Source organism: Cyprinus carpio, chromosome A8 (assembly GCF_018340385.1).
Source record: "Cyprinus carpio isolate SPL01 chromosome A8, ASM1834038v1, whole genome shotgun sequence".
NCBI classification, from domain to species: domain Eukaryota; kingdom Metazoa; phylum Chordata; class Actinopteri; order Cypriniformes; family Cyprinidae; genus Cyprinus; species Cyprinus carpio.
This window is the reverse complement of record NC_056579.1, coordinates 4,017,366-4,034,516: the sequence shown is the minus strand read 5'-3', so window position 1 is coordinate 4,034,516 and position 17,151 is coordinate 4,017,366. Positions and strand designations below refer to the sequence as shown.

At 35.3% G+C, this 17,151-nt stretch overlaps 1 protein-coding gene across 1 annotated transcript in view; it reads left to right on the top strand.

Moving 5' to 3' along the window:
* LOC109060391 (dedicator of cytokinesis protein 5-like) overlaps nt 1-17,151 on the top strand; it is a 43,247-nt gene that overhangs the window by 19,832 nt on the left and 6,264 nt on the right. The window contains exons 23-39 of the mRNA XM_042761657.1: nt 1,627-1,727; nt 1,833-1,891; nt 2,121-2,275; nt 3,886-3,971; nt 4,733-4,889; nt 5,056-5,096; nt 5,191-5,281; nt 6,685-6,804; nt 7,923-8,012; nt 10,017-10,121; nt 10,642-10,783; nt 11,886-11,967; nt 12,043-12,127; nt 14,518-14,604; nt 15,015-15,191; nt 15,405-15,488; nt 16,458-16,595. Of these exons, the coding sequence (XP_042617591.1) occupies nt 1,627-1,727; nt 1,833-1,891; nt 2,121-2,275; nt 3,886-3,971; nt 4,733-4,889; nt 5,056-5,096; nt 5,191-5,281; nt 6,685-6,804; nt 7,923-8,012; nt 10,017-10,121; nt 10,642-10,783; nt 11,886-11,967; nt 12,043-12,127; nt 14,518-14,604; nt 15,015-15,191; nt 15,405-15,488; nt 16,458-16,595 (1,800 nt within the window). The remainder of the gene's footprint in view (nt 1-1,626; nt 1,728-1,832; nt 1,892-2,120; nt 2,276-3,885; nt 3,972-4,732; nt 4,890-5,055; nt 5,097-5,190; nt 5,282-6,684; nt 6,805-7,922; nt 8,013-10,016; nt 10,122-10,641; nt 10,784-11,885; nt 11,968-12,042; nt 12,128-14,517; nt 14,605-15,014; nt 15,192-15,404; nt 15,489-16,457; nt 16,596-17,151) is intronic.

Here is a 17,151-nt window from a genome sequence, read left to right as displayed (position 1 = left end):
GTTAAAAGGCTGTACCATGAGGAATGTTTTCCTTGATCTTCTGAGATAAAGGAGTCCATTGTACTAGCCATACTGTAATTATCAGAACTTGTGTTTCCATCCCAATCCTAAAAACAGCACAGCTGAATCCTTAATTTGAAGAACGCTGCTTTCACGGGCAGTAAATTGAGGCAGGAAGGCATCAAGACACATCCAAATCCAATGTTTGCACAACATCCTGCCTGCAAAGACCTGCCTGTACTTCATTTGGTTGACTGCTGAAGGCAGCGTAGTTCTTTCAGAAGCGATAAACCAGAGTGTTGGTTTGGTTGAAATCAAAATGGCATCTGACAGAAATGTTAAAAGAGGTAAATAAAAGTGTAATTGTCACTTTAGATTAAAGTGTGTGCCAAATGCATGAATGTAAACCTATGGCTCTGTTTCTACCAGAAATTAAACACCATATTCATTAAATATTGACTTAGTTGTCTCTAAAGTTCATTTTAATGTGTTCTAAACATTACATGCCTCGGACCATCTGGTTTTCAGTAGCTGAAATTTATAATGAGATCTTTGATCATTTCAGTCTGATTTTGGCACACCATGTAATCTATGAGACCCAATAGCAATCCCAAAACCACACCATGTGTAAGCGCAGCAAAGCACTGTTTCTCATTCAATATGCAAACAGGGAATTTATATCCTTTTTATTCCTAAGCGTCTGAGAGATTGCAGAAAATGGTCATGTTTTTGGTGCAAAAAAAAAAAAAAACGTCAAACATTATAATAAGACCACAGAGATTAAAATAAAATAATAAAACCTTTAATGTTCTGTGTGTATGGTTTGCAGATAATCTGTGCTGTGAGTATCTTTGCATGCACTGAGTGAGCAGTTGTTCTGTGCATGTAGTTGTTTTGCAGAAGAGTAATGTTAGGGCATTTCAAGGAAGCATATGAACACTTTCTGTTGCACGCTCTTATATAACATGTTTTTATGATGCTCATTTGTGATGATCTTTTGGGAAACCTTATGGATTTTGCACCCACTGGAAGCCTTCTGCACTTCAGACATTTGGGAAATATCATCTATACCACTTTCGAAAAATACCCAACTTAGTTACCATTCATTCAGCACCCCGTGCACTGGAAGTATTTCACCCGTAAGACCTCAGTCGATTAAAAAAAAACAAATGCATTACAGTATGTAAGTACAAACTAATTGTCTAAGTAATCAAAGCAAGGCTATGTCTTACTCATCTGTGCTTATGTAACCCAAAACACAATTTAAAAACATCTGCCAATATTTCTGACGGAGAATCCAAGTGAATTTCTAGCTCTGTGTTGCAATAATAGAACAAGGGCATTTCTGTTCTTGAAACAATGAAGTCATAAATACTAGTTTCCCTCAATCAATCTGGTCATAAGTATTAAAATCAACTTGTTATGCATTGTTTGTGTAGTACTGTGATTATATACCACGGTAACACCAAAACTTTGCTGGAACACCCTGGTGACATCAAATGCAGGAAATACTGTAAAGACTCACTGAATTTTTTAAGTCTTTGGCATATTCTTATATTTTTATGTCTATTTTGTGCTCAGGAAATAGTTTTGTCCTGAAGATTTCCTGTTGTTTTTCCTCAATAGCTTTGGAACAACTATTTTCACCTGATTGTTGCCTTCCTCACCCACAAGTCCTTGCAGCTGGAGTCTTTCTCACTCGAGAAGCGCAACAAGATTCTCAACAAGTGAGTGAGAGACCTGCGGGTACATTGTTTCTTTAGTGTTCAAGTTTTTGTTCATTTTATTTGAAAGGCCGACATCTTAAATTGAGTTTCTAACAATGTAAACAGGTACGGAGACATGCGGAAAAACATCGGCTTCAAGCTGAGAGATATGTGGTACAATCTTGGTAAAAGCTTTTCCTGTGCTTCTTTTCTGTTAGAGACAGTGACCACAATTACAAAAGTGGTCGAATGTAAAGAGGAATTTTTACAGAATGTCCTAAAACTGCTTTTTATAGAGAGTAAAATCACTACTGTAGTGCTTGTGTTTGCAGCTTGAGACAGAGTTCATATTTCATTTCTCTGAAGTTCTGAAGGAATTCTGGTGATGTCAGTGGATGTTTATGTCACTTCCAGGCCAACAGAAGATGAAGTTCATCCCTGCGATGGTGGGGCCGATCCTGGAAGCCACGTTAGTGCCTGAGCCTGAGCTGAGGAAAGCCACCATCCCCATCTTCTTTGACATGATGCAGTGCGAACACCATTTCAGCACCAACCACAACTTTCAGAAGGTGAGCGCTGTTTCTGTGCCAGCGTCATTTTGAGAAGTTATGTTTTTAAACCTGCAGAAGTTGTCTATTTGTTGTTGTGAGAGTTGTTTATGTTAATGTTCATTTATAAATATGCTATTGTTTATTGTTAATGGATGTTTGTTCATAATACATTGCTTTATGTTATACAGTTAAATGCTGTAATAGTATTGTTGATTATTTAATATTAGCTACATTGTATATGGCGTAATTTAAACTGTGTGCTATTATTTTTAATTTATATGCTTTATATTCCTATGAGCATAATTTATATTCAGAATGTTTACCTTTATATATGAGGGACCTTCCTACACTAAGTCAGTTTAAAAGCCATCTGAAAACATATTTATTTATGATAGCGTTTGATCAAGATAAGTGTGAAGGGTGCTAGTGTTATTTATTTTCTTTTTATAATATATGTTTTTTGACTGTTTTATGATGTTTACACTACCTATTTAGACTTATGGATATGCATTTTCTTTTATTTGTCGATTTTTTTTCTTTGTTCATTGTTTTATTGCTTGTACAGCACTATGGTCAACCTTGTTGTTTTATTAAGTGCTTTATAAATAAATTTGAATTTGAATTTGAATTTAGGCATCATAGGCACGCTCATGATGCTGTCAACAATGCTGGTGTTTTGGTCAAAAATATACATTGTGACAGGTTTTTTAAAATCTTTAAATATAAAATACAAATCTTATATCTTATTCAATGCAAAAGTATCTATTTATTACAATACATATTCATTTAATTAAAAAAAATTGATATCGTTCATTTTGTTAACCTTAGTTTTATGCTTCAGGTTTGATGAACTACAGTGATTTTTTTTTTTAATTTATTTTATTTTTATTTTTTAATTTGAAGTTAGATTTTAGGCTAATGTTCATTTATAAATATGCTATTGTTTATTGTTAATGGATGTTTGTTCATAATACATTGCTTTATGTTATACAGTTTTAAATGCTGTAATAGTATTGTTGATTATTTAATATTAGCTACATTGTATATGGCGTAATTTAAACTGTCTGCTATTATTTTTAATTTATATGCTTTATATGCCTATGAGCATAATTTATATTCAGAATGATGACTAGGGGTGTAAATCGAATGTTTCATCACAATTCATTGATCTGATATTGATAGCTCTTAGCCAGCGATATTATATTTGCTGTTACCTCAAAACCACAATACGATTCTGATTTCATTAGATTCAGGGGTCTGCGATTAGTACATCCACATAACAATGTTATGTGCCTATTTTGTACCACCAGTTACGTTTTTATCAACTCACAAATGCATACTAATTTATTTTTTTTAAATTTGAAAATGATGTTTTAAATTTGTGAAATTAGCAAATAATGTTTTATAATTGGTAAATAAGATGAAAAAAAGTTAAGTGTACTATATATGACAATTTGACTTATTTTAATGCATCGTTCCATATCTATTTATCATTACATACAGTGAGTGTCCACCGTTTGTGCAAATGCATGAGCTACTGATGAGGGTCCATGTCTGTTAAGATGTTGCCTATGTAGGCTTCTATATGATGGTCAGAAAGTTTGATGAAGCATTTATGCTCTTTGCAGTTTGAGAATGAGTTAATCACAAAACTAGACCAGGAAGTTGAAGGAGGCCGCGGTGATGAACAATACAAGATTTTGCTGGAGAAAACGTGAGATATTCCTCTCCTCTTACCATGTGATGCCACTCATATATTATAAATATTTTTTATTGCTTTGTACTAAAAAGTAAGTTAATTATTTTGAATTTAAGGATTGATTATTGAAAATTATATTAAGACCACTGTCCGTTGCCTTTAAACTAGATCTGCTGTAAAAGGGCGAGCTGTTTATGCCCATTGCTTGAATGTTTGAATCTGTTTGCATTCACTGTCTACATGCAATTTAATGTAAAATATTGCAAATGAATGCCAGTGCATCTTCCCTGCTGCTGTAACACTTTAAAAAAGTGCTAAACTATTACATTTGTGTTCCTCTTAAAAAGGTTTAACCCATGTGACATCTGTACATTGTATTTTTATACTTTCTCGACACGCACATTTATTTTATATTTTTTCTTTGCACATTTGAATTATCTTTGACTTAAACTCATGTTTAGTATTTTGCAGTTTCGTGTTTTGATAAAATAAGTTTTGGTAAAAAATAAAAAGGTTTGCTTATTTGCAGATTAATGCATATTAAATATTTGCACTACACTTAGTGCTGACTCTTCAGACTAGTGCTGACTAGAATAAAAATTTAAAAACTTTTTTATTTTTTTATAAGTACATTAACAAACAAGTGCTTTTATACTTTTGCTGAAGTATACATGAAAATGTAATTATTAATACTTTTTTACTGGAGTGATATTTTATTAGGGTATCTGTACTCAATATGTGTGTTTTGTTCACCACATGCTGTGTGTTGTGTCCAGGCTGTTGGAGCGCTGTCGACGGCACAGGTATCTGTCTCAGTCTGGTGAGGCGTTGGCTCTTCTTTTAAGTAGTCTGCTGGAGAACCTGTTGGCTTACCGCACCATCACCCATGATGAGAGCCCCGAGCTCCGCATGTGCTGCACCGTCAACGTCCTGGTGAGAAGCAGACCCTGTGAACTCAAACACAGCTGCAGTATTTATAAATATTCCTTATTATGTGCTCAACCTGCTGAAAAGACCAGCAAGGATCCAATAAGGCATAACAGTTGTTTAGAGACTTCTGTGAAATCACATCTCTGTATCTTCTCTCTCATGTTCACAGAACTTTTACAAAGAAAAAAAGAGGGAGGATATTTATATCCGGTAGGTGTTTTAGATGATTAAAAGTTATTGTCTTGTTGATAGCCCAAATATGAATCTGATGCATGCATCTATACATCTTGTGGTCTTTCATTAGGTATTTGTACAAGTTACGTGATCTACATCTGGACTGTGAGAACTACACAGAGGCTGCCTACACCCTGCTGCTCCATGCTGAACTGTTGGAGGTTTGGACTGTTATTATTAAATGCAGTTTTGGGTTAAGGTTACATAGAGACATCTAGGGATAGATAGTGTGTAGGTTAAGGTTGGAATACTCTACACGACTATTGCCCAGGATTTTGCCCCAAATTATAGTCTTAAGGAAGTTGACGCTAGTTGTTGAAGGTCAGAGCCAGTCTGCAGATTTGAGTTGTCAGATTGCATAGAAAAGACTTTTCAGCTTTTTTAGCTTCCGACTATGAATCTATTCAGTCGGAGGATATCAAACATGGACTGATTTTAGAACACATATTGTTTTAATTTGTCATGCGTTTTTGTGAATTTGTTGTGATCGGAACGACTTTAAAGTCTGGTAGTTTGTGATCCTCAGTCATTTTGTGTATGATGTCCAGTTTTTCCTCTGTGTCTATTTACAAAGTTGGCAAGTGTGTGTTGCCTATCCTTTAATATGTTCACATTTTAAAAGTCGTGTAGTGTACTCCAGCCTTTAGACAGAGATTTCTAAGTTTTGGCATCTAGGAAGCAGGGTGACTAATGGACATTATAATGGCAGATGAATCGCCTTCGATAATGAACGTGATATTGCGTAGCTTGTCAGTGATCTACGGCTCTGTATATTAAATGCCGCTCCATCTGAAAGCAGGTGATGGAGATTTAGCGGTAATCAGGGAACCGGCTTTACTGACGAAATGCACGTGACAATCGCATGCGATATATCGCCCAGCCCTAGATGACTTCATTAATAAATGAAAAAACAGCTGTAAATAATAAATGTGTCTTTAATTTTGACTGTCAGTGATTTATAAACTATATCTGCATTATAATGTCCATTAGTCACCCTGCTACCTGGATGTCAAAACTTAGAAATCTCTATCTAAAGGCTGGAGTACACTACATGACTTTTAAAATGTGAACATATACAGTAAAAGGACATATATCGCCCAGCCCTAAAGTCATCAAAATAGAAATAACTAAAATGAGAGTATCAGAAGTATGTAGTGACCAAAGAATTAGGCCATTTAAAACTTATTTAAATAAAATCAAATTAAAACAATCTTATATTTGAGCTTTTTGAAAGTGTCCATTCTTTGAGCCGCTTTTCATTCATTATCTGTTGTAATTATCCATATATATTTTTTTTTAATTTATTTGTACTTTTGTTACAAAACATATGTAGGCACAGTTCATAATTGTAGGTGCAAATGAAAGTCAGCCGTTATCCTCCCAGTCTTTATAAAAGCAAAAAATTAAGCTTGTATTATTTTAAGTTCACTTAGTCTGCTTGCATTTGGATATCTGCGCTGAAAAACCTGTTGCCCTTGCAGCGTGTTCCTTGAAGTTGCAACACAGTTTGTTGATTATGAGATCAGTGAGATTAGCATGACTGAATTTTGCAATCTCTTTCTAGTGGTCCGACAAGCCGTGTGCGCCCCACCTGATCCCATGGGACGGAACTCAGGGGTGGACGCAACAGGAGCTAAAGGAAAGACTTTTTCAGGAGATAATGTGCAATCTGGACAAGGGCAAAGTATGTATTTAGCTTGTACATCTAATTTCAATTTAATTTAAAGACTTTTAAATGCAATTTACGCACAGTTTTTAGGGTTGTACAACTGTAAAGAACACACATGCTGCTGTTTAACTACACTACCATTCAAAAGTTTGGGCTTTGTAAGATTATTTAATGTTTTTGAAAGAAGTCTGTTATTCTTACCAAGGCAGCATTTATACAGATAAATGAAATAAAAGAGTACAATTGTTAAATATTATCACAATTATAAACTGTTTTCTATTTTAATTTAAGGTAATAAGAAAGTAATTTTAAGTGATTTATTTCTGTGATGCACAGCTGTATTTTCAGCATCATTACTCCAGTCTTCAGTGTCACATGATCTTCAGAAATCATTCTAATATGATGATCATTGTTATTTTAGTATCATTGAGATCCTATTATAGTTTTTATTATTTTATGTAATTTCTGTACAATTTATATTAATTTTTGGTTTAGTTTTAGTTTTTTAGTACATCAAGTTTAACCTAAAGAAAAATAATAAATGTTGCCTTGGCAACTAGATGAAATAAAAATGTTATTTTGTTTCAGATAATGTATTTTATTTTTTTTACTGGTTTTAGTTTTAACTAACTATAATAACCCTGATGTTGATTTGGTGCTCAAGAACCTTTTTTTAAGGATTCTTTTATGAATAGAAAATTTTGAAAGAACAGCTTTTAATTTAAATAGAAATCTTTTGTAACATTATAAAGTTGATGATACACAGGGCAAATTTTTGAGCAACGTAGCTGGGCAATGTTTCCGTCAGCGGGGATGGAAAATTTTTGAGGAACAGGTTTCACTGCCCATTCTCAATGGGAAGTGCCCAAGTAACATTGCTCAAAAAGTTGCCCCGTGTATCATTACCATAAGTGTCTTTACTGTCCCTTTAGATCAATTTAATGCATCCTTGCTGTATAAAAGTATTAATTTTTCAAAAAAAAAAAAAAAAAAAACACTATAGAAAGTCATATTGGTTTTGGAAAGTATTATTGGTTTTGAACACTATAAAGGAGATACACAATTTTGTTGCTGTCAGCATGCTTCCTAATTTATTAGCCAGACTCTGAACTTGTTTGTTCTTTTGTCCACAGATGTGGGAGAAGGCCATCGAGATGGCCAAACAGCTTGTTAAACTTCACGAAAACCAAATGTTTGATTTCATAGAGCTGAGTCAACTGCTGGTGAGACAGACGTGTCAGAATTCCCTGTTGTTTCTTTGTTAATGTGATCTGAAGGTAACGCCACAGAGCTTCTGTCAGAGCAGGAGATGCTCTGTGATCTGCAAACATTTTAGCGAGACAAGCCTTGAGCTCGTCTCGATTCACGCGCTTCATATTTCTTCACGTTTTGGGCTGGTAACTCATAACCCTGTCTGCTGGGTAGCAGCCGTCAGTCTGAACAGGATATAAACAGCAATTTGCTAGCAAGAGGAGGAAGGAAACTCTGATGCGATTAGAGCTACTGTACAGTTACACACTCTCCTCTCAGCTCTGCCCTGGGCTCAGTGAAGCTCTCACTGGGCAGCTGACTTCAGTTAGATCGGAGAAGTTTGCTGTTGGTGCTGATGAATTGGGTGGACAACTGCTTTCAACTTTTCCATGCACTGTGGTTCATAAAATTTACAGTAAAAACTACCATAACTTAAAGCGATAATTCATCCCAAAATGGAAACTCTGTCATTTACTAACCCTCATGTTGCTACTAAATACAATTTTGATTTTTCTGCAGAAAACATAAGATATTTTGAAGATTGTTGGTAACCAAACAATACCAAACTTCTTGGTATTTTTCCACCATACAATCTACAAAATGTTCCACTGAGGAAATGTGTGGACTGTCCCTTTAAATATGTTCAAAAACACGTATTCTGACATCATTTACTCATCCTTATGTCATTCCTAATTATTTTGATTTTAATTTTTTTTCTTTATTGATGGAGCAAAAATGAGATATTTAGTAGAATGTTCAGGCAGCACATTTTTTCATACATATAAAGTAAATTGGGACGCTGTCAAACTTCATAAGTGACAAAAAATAGCATTAAGCCATACATGTACATGTAGGAAGAGTTGTTTTAGTATTATTTACAGTATTTATTAATATTTTAATATTTATTTTATTTGATTTGACATCTGTATTTTTTTTATTTTATATTTGACCTTTTCAAAATTATGATTTCAGCTTTATTTAAATTACTGAAAAGATGTTTAATAGGTTTAGTTATCAAAAGCAACACTGTTGTACATACGATTTTAATTTTATAATTAAACCCTAAAAGCTCTCTAGCATAACTCCTATTTATGTTCACATATTTTGAAACTGATCTGAGAGCTGCAGTGAAGAAATCAGAGTTGCAATGCCATATATACCAACAAAAGAGCCACATGGTCTGAGAGCCACATTTACACAGACGTGAAGGTTAATCATCTCCATTTATGAATAAATGCATGGGAGTAAATTACAGGCTCTTGTGGATGACCTAGGATTGGGTGAAATGATTCACAGAATCTCAAGAACATTCAAAATGATTGGCAATAATTGCAATTCTTCAGGGTTGCCAAAGTTAAGTGTTGCATGCTATCCATGGCATTATGTTTAGAGTTGTAAGAACAATTTCAACAGTTTGAACATTTTTAATGACTACTAAGACCTTGATTATTATTAACCTTTTAAAATAAATTGCTAAAAGGATCGTAATTGTTGGTCTTTCCAAGTGAAGGACTAGGGGTTAAGTGCTTTGATCAGAGGCACTGTGGGGGCAGATAAAAGTAATTGAAGTTGGCTGAAGCTTTTGTGTTAGCAGGATTGCGTGCGATAGGGGTCAAGCAAGTAATGCATTTGTCAATTAATGAACAGTTTTTAGAATTATCAGACATGGTTGAATATTGGCGATAATGGTGGGTATTTAGATTTACCTCACTTTAAGCTGTTGAATGACTTCATAGGCATTGCAATGAAGTTCACAAGCATTATGAACTCATTCACCTTAATTGCATGAACAAGACAAGAGCATCGTGAATACACATAAATCTCTCATTTTGTGTCATACGGTTTCGAAATGACATGAGGGTGAGCAAATGATGACAGTGTTTTCGTTTCTGGCCGAACTCTTCCTTTTATGCTTGACTTTTAAATGCCTCAACTACAAATTCAAGAGAACAAATACCAGTTGTTTTTGTACACAGAAACAGCAGGCGCAGTATTATGAGAACATCATGCACGCAATGAGACCCCAGCCTGAATATTTCGCAGTGGGATACTATGGACAGGGTTTCCCGTCCTTTCTCAGGGTGAGTGAGTTTTACATTTTTTAATGACTTTATTGAAACCGGAATGAGAAATACGATTTTCAAATGACAACTTGGAGAGCTTTTCCTCCATTTGGTGCACAAATGTATAATTTTCTGTAGTTTATGTGGTGTAAATCTGTAAACTATGGATTAAATGGTGACACAAACATGCTTTCAGGGTTGGCTCAATGTTTGGCATTTCAGCGTCAAGCATTGCTAATGGAAAACAGAGATTTTGATTACAGCTCTTCCAAAAGAGCTCTCTGAGTAATTGGGATTTAACAAGAAAATACTACTTTTGTTTTGACAGTCAGGGGTTTGGAAACCCTGGTGCTACTTTTACAGATACAAGAACCCCTTTAGATGTCTAATGAAATGAAAGGCTGTCTGCAGTTATTATTGGTTGTGCATGCCAGATATCACTGGAGTAGAGGAAGAAGCTGATAGCTAAAAGTTGCAGCAGACCGTTCATATTGTCTTCATTAATTTTTACTCAACTTATTCTGCCTGTTCCAAACAGAACAAAATGTTCATTTACCGTGGTAAAGAGTATGAGTGGCTGGAGGACTTCAGCTTGAAGCTGATGTCTCAGTTTCCCAATGCAGTGAAGATGACCATCACATCGCCCCCTGGTGACAACATCTGTAACTCCCCCGGTCAGCGTATCCTTTACTCTTTAGCAAAATAGTGATATTGTAGAAAAAAAAACGGAGTATAATATTTAGATTTTTTTTATTTTTATTTGAAATTATTAATATAATTTTTTTGTTTTGTTTAAAAATGTATGATTAAATACATGAACATTCAAAACTTTTGGGTGAGTAATATTTTTTTAAAAGAAATTAATGCTTTTATTCAGAAAGGACGCATTAAATTGACCAAGACAAGACATTTATAATAATGTTGTTCTTTTGAACTGTCTATTCATCAAAGAATCCTGAAAGAATGCATCATGTTTCACATATTTTTCCACAAAAAATATGAAGCGGCAAACCTTTTTTCAACATTAATAATAAGAAGAAATGTTTGTTAAGCAGCAAATCAGCATATTAGAATGATTTCTGACGGATCATGTGACACTGAAGACTGGAGTAATTCAGCTTTGCATCACATGAATAAATTACATTTTAAAATATATTCAAATAGAAAACAGCTATTTCAAATTGTAATAATATTTCATAATATTACTGTTTTTTTTTACTGTATTTTGGTTGTATAAATGCAGCCTTGGCAAGCATAAGCAAGAGACCTTTTTTGAAAACATAAAAAATCTTACCGACCCCATAATTTTAAATGGTACTGTATATTTACAAATATTTAGATTTATGATGGATAGAATGTATAGATTAGTATAACTTTTATTTAAAGATATTTAAACACTTATGACGCCTTTAAAATGTCTGAATGCCATTGCATTGGATTAAATGATATCAGACCAAGTGGCCTGTATTTTGTTTATTTCACAGAAATGTTTAGTTGCTGCTTGCTTTGATATTTTGTTATATAATGCAGGGTTACTCTTTTATAGCCACTGTAGATTTAAAATCACTTTTTTCTCCAAAAGATCCAAAGGTCTAAAATGATGCAGTGAATTTTTTGCATCAAGTACTCATTAAAATGCTTGCTTTAGTTTATCTGCTGTCCCCAAACTTGTGAATGGTAGTGTTTGTGCTTCAGATTTAACAAGTATTGTATCCGAATGCCTTTTGGGGCCAAATTACAGAAATGTGAACAGTTTTCTGCCCTTAATCAGTTTGTTTGCAGATATTCAGTGTTTTATGGTGAAGCCTGTCCTAAACTTACCTTCACAGTTCAAGGACAAGGAACTTCCTGAACAGATCCTCAAGTATGAATCCACACACTTGTCATGATTCACATCTCTTATAAATAATGCTCTTGTAGATCTTCTGTTGTTTCTCAGTTATTACAGGACAAACGAGGTGGAAAAGTTCCAATATTCAAGACCGTTCAGGAAAGGAGAAAAAGATCCTGACAACGAGTTTGCCGTGAGTTATGATTGTTTGTTGGTGTTATCACATACAGGCATGCAAACATTGAACAAATATTGAAGTGCAGTGGATGACTGATAAATGCAGATGAGGATAATTAGGATGCATGAAAGCTGATTTCATATTAAAATTGGCAGATATTTTTCTTATAACATTGTTGACATTATATACATATTTTAGCATGTATCAGTTGAAACTGTTAAGCAAGCTTCAGTTTAAAGTGTCAGACTCAAACCCCGCGAGTGAATGAATGATGGTTTTCATCAAAATTGTTTGTGACCTGCAAGATCCCGGTCATGACAAACCTGAACATTCTGTCTGAAAAAACATTTGCATAAAGTGGAAGAGTCATTAAAATTAATGAAATTTTAAAAGAATACAGTAGTTCAGACATATCACAGTGTTATTTTACTTTCACTGTGAAAGGACAATAAATGAATAAAATAAAAAAAACTATTGCATTGACTGTTTTTTTGGTCGTCTTTAGATCTTCGCAGTAAGAATTATTCTCTACTTTTAATTTGTATTCAAGCTTTGTAATATAACATGTCTTGTTGTGTTTTATGAAAGAAAAAAACAACATAGTTTCTGCTCAGTGTTCAGATATTTAATAGGTTAAAAATGTTTTAAATGCAGTCTTTATGAAATTACGTTTAAAAATCCATATCTGATAATTCTTTCCATATCTAATTCTAATCTGGGTTATATGAAGTGACGGGAACACTTTTTGTAAGCGAAGAAAAACAAAAATAACGAGCTATTTTCTTTCAAATCAAATTTAAAGGGTTGGTTCAGCCAAAAATGAAAATTATGTCATTAATGACTCACCCTCATGTCGTTCCAAACCCGTGAGACCTCTGTTCATCTTCGGAACACAGTATAAGATATTTTAGATTTAGTCCGAGAGCTTTCTGTTCCTCCATTGAGAATGTATGTACGGTATACTGTCCACGTCCAGAAAGGTAATAAAAACATCTTCAAAGTAGTCCATGTGACATCAGAGGGTCCGTTAGAATTTTTTGAAGCATCGAAAATACATTTTGGTCCAAAAATAACAAAAATTACGACCTTATTCCGCTTTTTCTTCTCTTCCGGGTCTGTTATGAGCGCGTTCACAACACTGCAGTGGCGCTGCTGACGTACGACGCTGCTGACGTGTTTTCTGGTGCGCCCAATAACAAAGAAAACACATCAGCAGCGCCACTGCAGTGTCGTGAACGCGCTCATAACAGACCCGGAAGAGAAGAAAAAGCGGAATAAGGTCGTAATTTTTGTTATTTTTGGACCAAAATGTATTTTCGATGCTTCAAAAAATTCTAACGGACCCTCTGATGTCACATGGACTACTTTGAAGATGTTTTTATTACCTTTCTGGACGTGGACAGTATACCGTACATACATTCTCAATGGAGGAACAGAAAGCTCTCGGACTAAATCTAAAATATCTTATACTGTGTTCCAAAGATGAACGGAGGTCTCACGGGTTTGGAACGACATGAGGGTGAGTCATTAATGACATAATTTTAATATTTGGGTGAACTAACCCTTTAAATACATGTAGAAACAGCACATCTTTGTGGTGCAGATGATACAGAAGAGCAGCATACGGTGATATCGAGAGACACAGAGGAGACTGTTGACAAAGGAATTGTTGAATAAAGTTATTTATGTTTTCTTCGCTTACAAAAAGTGTTCCCGTCGCTTCATATAACCCAGATTGCACGTCTGATGGCAGATGGAGTATTCTTACTACGACTTTCATACCTTTTATTGACCGTGACACTGTTATTTATTTGGCAGTCTATGGGACAGTCACAGGCCTCCTGGTTTTCATCCAAAATATCTTAAATTGTATTCTGAAGATGAACGGAGCTTTTACGGGTTTGGAACGACATGGGGTTAAGTGATTATTGACAAAATGTTAATTTTGGGGTGGAGTATCCCTTTAATAATAATAATAATGATAATAATAATAAAATATCAACCATTATCCCCCATTCTTGAATTTCATGATATGTGACCCCATTGTGAACTTTACCTTTGGTTGGAAAAACTTACAACTATGATCCTTATCATTTTGGTCCTTTCAAAGGTTTCTAAGTATTTACTGTAAGAGGTAAATAATAACCAAGGACATGGCAGTCTTTTAAAAATGTTCAGATTGTCAAACCCTGATGATAATGATTTCGATAACTCTTTTAAACGAAAGTGGACGCACTAACACTGAAATATCGCTTTTATTGCCAATATAAAATTGAATGTTGTTGTGACCATTTCACTAGAGCCTGTAATTCAGCTCTATATAATTGCTCATAAATGGAGATGATTAACCTTCGGCTCTTGAAGCCCCTCTGTGTAAATGTGTCTCTCTGTCTCTGACCTCACAGACCATGTGGATCGAAAGGACCACCTTTATCACAGCATACCGCTTTCCAGGAATCCTCAAGTGGTTTGAAGTGAAATCCATGTCGGTGGTGAGTTACTCGTCCTAAAGACATCATGACATCAAAATGAATCCTGTTCACTTTCTTCACAAATGTACCTAATTGTGCTCATTTTATTGGTGCATGTTACTGTCTTTGTAATCTTTCATCATATAAATATATATTTTAAAATAAAATTTATTTCTGTGATGCGCAGCTGTATTTTCAGCATCATTACTCCAGTCTTCAGTGTCACATGATCTTCAGAAATCATTCTAATATGATGATTTGCTGCACACAATATAGGTCTTTTGTAACACTAAAAATGTCTTTACTGTTACTTTTGATCAGTTTAATGCATCTTTGCTGAATAAAGTATTAATTTCTTTTAAAAAAGGTAGTGTATGATCATAAATAGATTTTATAATCATAGTCCATGGAGTGTTGTTACTGGTTTGTAGGAAGAGATCAGCCCTTTGGACAATGCCATAGAAACAATGGAGCTGGCCAATGAGAAGCTGAGTAATCTGGTGCAGCATCAGGCGTGTGACCGCTCTCTTCCTGTGCACCCCCTCTCCATGATGCTCAATGGAATCGTGGACCCAGCTGTCATGGGTGGCTTTTCCAACTACGAGAAGGTTAGACTTTCTCCTCTTCTGCTGCTTCTATTAATTTTTAACCAAAAGAAGTCAAGCCCAAATCAAGCTATCCACCTGATAATACAGATGTGCTCCACAGTTCCTCTGTACTTTTTCTCCTGGTCAAATATGAAAAATTGATGCATGCCTCGAGGCTTTAGCTCTGCTGGAGGACTGGCCGATATTAATTGAGATTTTTGTTTCGCCCCTCAGGCGTTTTTCACAGAGGACTACATGAAGAAGAACCCCGACCACCTGGAACGCATTGAAGTCTTAAAACACCTGATCGCATTGCAGGTGACACCTCTGCAGATCTGTATTGTGTTGAAACATTTAAACAATGCATTATATATCCACACAGGTGTAGGAGATATGACTTAAATTTTATACCATGGTAACTGTATCACAATACAATACCAAGAGCTCAAAAAGTGCCAAGAAAACATTCCCCGCACCATCAGCACCCTGAACCATTGAGACAAGGCAGGATGGATCCATGCTTTCATGTTGTTTAGCCAAATTCTGATCCTACTATCACAACAGAAATCAATACTCATGAGACCATTCGAGCTTTTTCAAGACTTCTGTTGTCCAATTTTAAATTGTAGTCTCAGTTTCCTGTTCTTAGTTGACATGAGTGTGATCTTTGCTGCTGTAGCCCATCTGCTTCATAGTTCGACATTCTTCATTCATAGATGCTCTTCTGCATACCTTGGTTGTAACAAGTGGTTATTTGAATTAGCGTTGTTTTTTATCAGCTCAAACCCGTCTGGCCTTTCTCCTCTGACCTCTGACATTAACAAGGCATTTCACCCACAGAACTGCCACTCACTGAATATCTTCTCTTTTTTTTTTTTGGACCATTCTCTGTAAACCCTAGAGATAGTTGTGCATTAAAATCCCAGTAGATCAGCAGTTTCTGAAATACTCAGACCAGCCTGTCTTGCACCCATAACCATGCCATGTTCAAAGTCACTTAAATCCCATTTCTTCTCCATTCTGATGCTCGGTTTGCACTTCAGCAAATTGTCTTGACCGTGTCTACATGCCTAAATGCATTGAGTTGCTGCCAAATAAAGATGGCAAAAAAATGAACACATTATATCTGCAAATATATCAATTGCAAAATCTCTTGACACTTTCATACCGTTACACTGTATGTTTTGTCATATTGAAATCAGGAACTGTAAAAGCATCAAAGTCTTCAATTCAGTTGAGTGTTACATTTTTAATGTTCAAAAGGCTTTAATGTCTTTTCCGTCTCAGATCCCGCTGCTTGATGAGGGGATTCGGATCCACGGGGAGAAATCTACAGAGCAGCTCAAACCCCTTCACAACAGACTCGTCACCTGCTTCCAGGACCTGCGTGCTAAAGTGGAGAAACTCTATGGTGTCATTACTCTAGTGAGTCGACTCTAATCGAGGCATCTGTGAGAGCCAGACTGAGGGGATGCCGTTTCTAGGAGGAAATGTTTCAGATCTGAGGAAATGATTCATACGGGATATTGTCTAACAATTTCTTTGAAGGAGTTTTGAAATCCGCTTAGACAACAAAAGGTTAATTTTCATGAGATTGTAGACTGCATGAGGGAGGACAGATCTGCTTTAATGAAGTGACTGTTGTCTGTGTGTCAGGTTTTTGCTACACTTGCAGGTGCATTTGGTCCTCACAACATAGTAAAGCCTGCACTTTGAAGTCTCTTCATTAAGATGTTTTTCTTTGTGTATGCCACAAGTTTGGTCCACTAAAGTAATAATATCTTAAGGTGAAGCATGTCATTAAAATCTTTCTCCCATCCCGGTTTATATGCAGAGACAGCTATAAGCAGTTCTTATTAGATGGCACACAATTCATCCGTTAATTATTGCCCTAAATGCATGAATAACTATTCAAATCAGACGTGTTGTGCAGAAGCATTCTAGTGCTTTACTTGGAAATTTTTACTAAGCAAAAACCCCA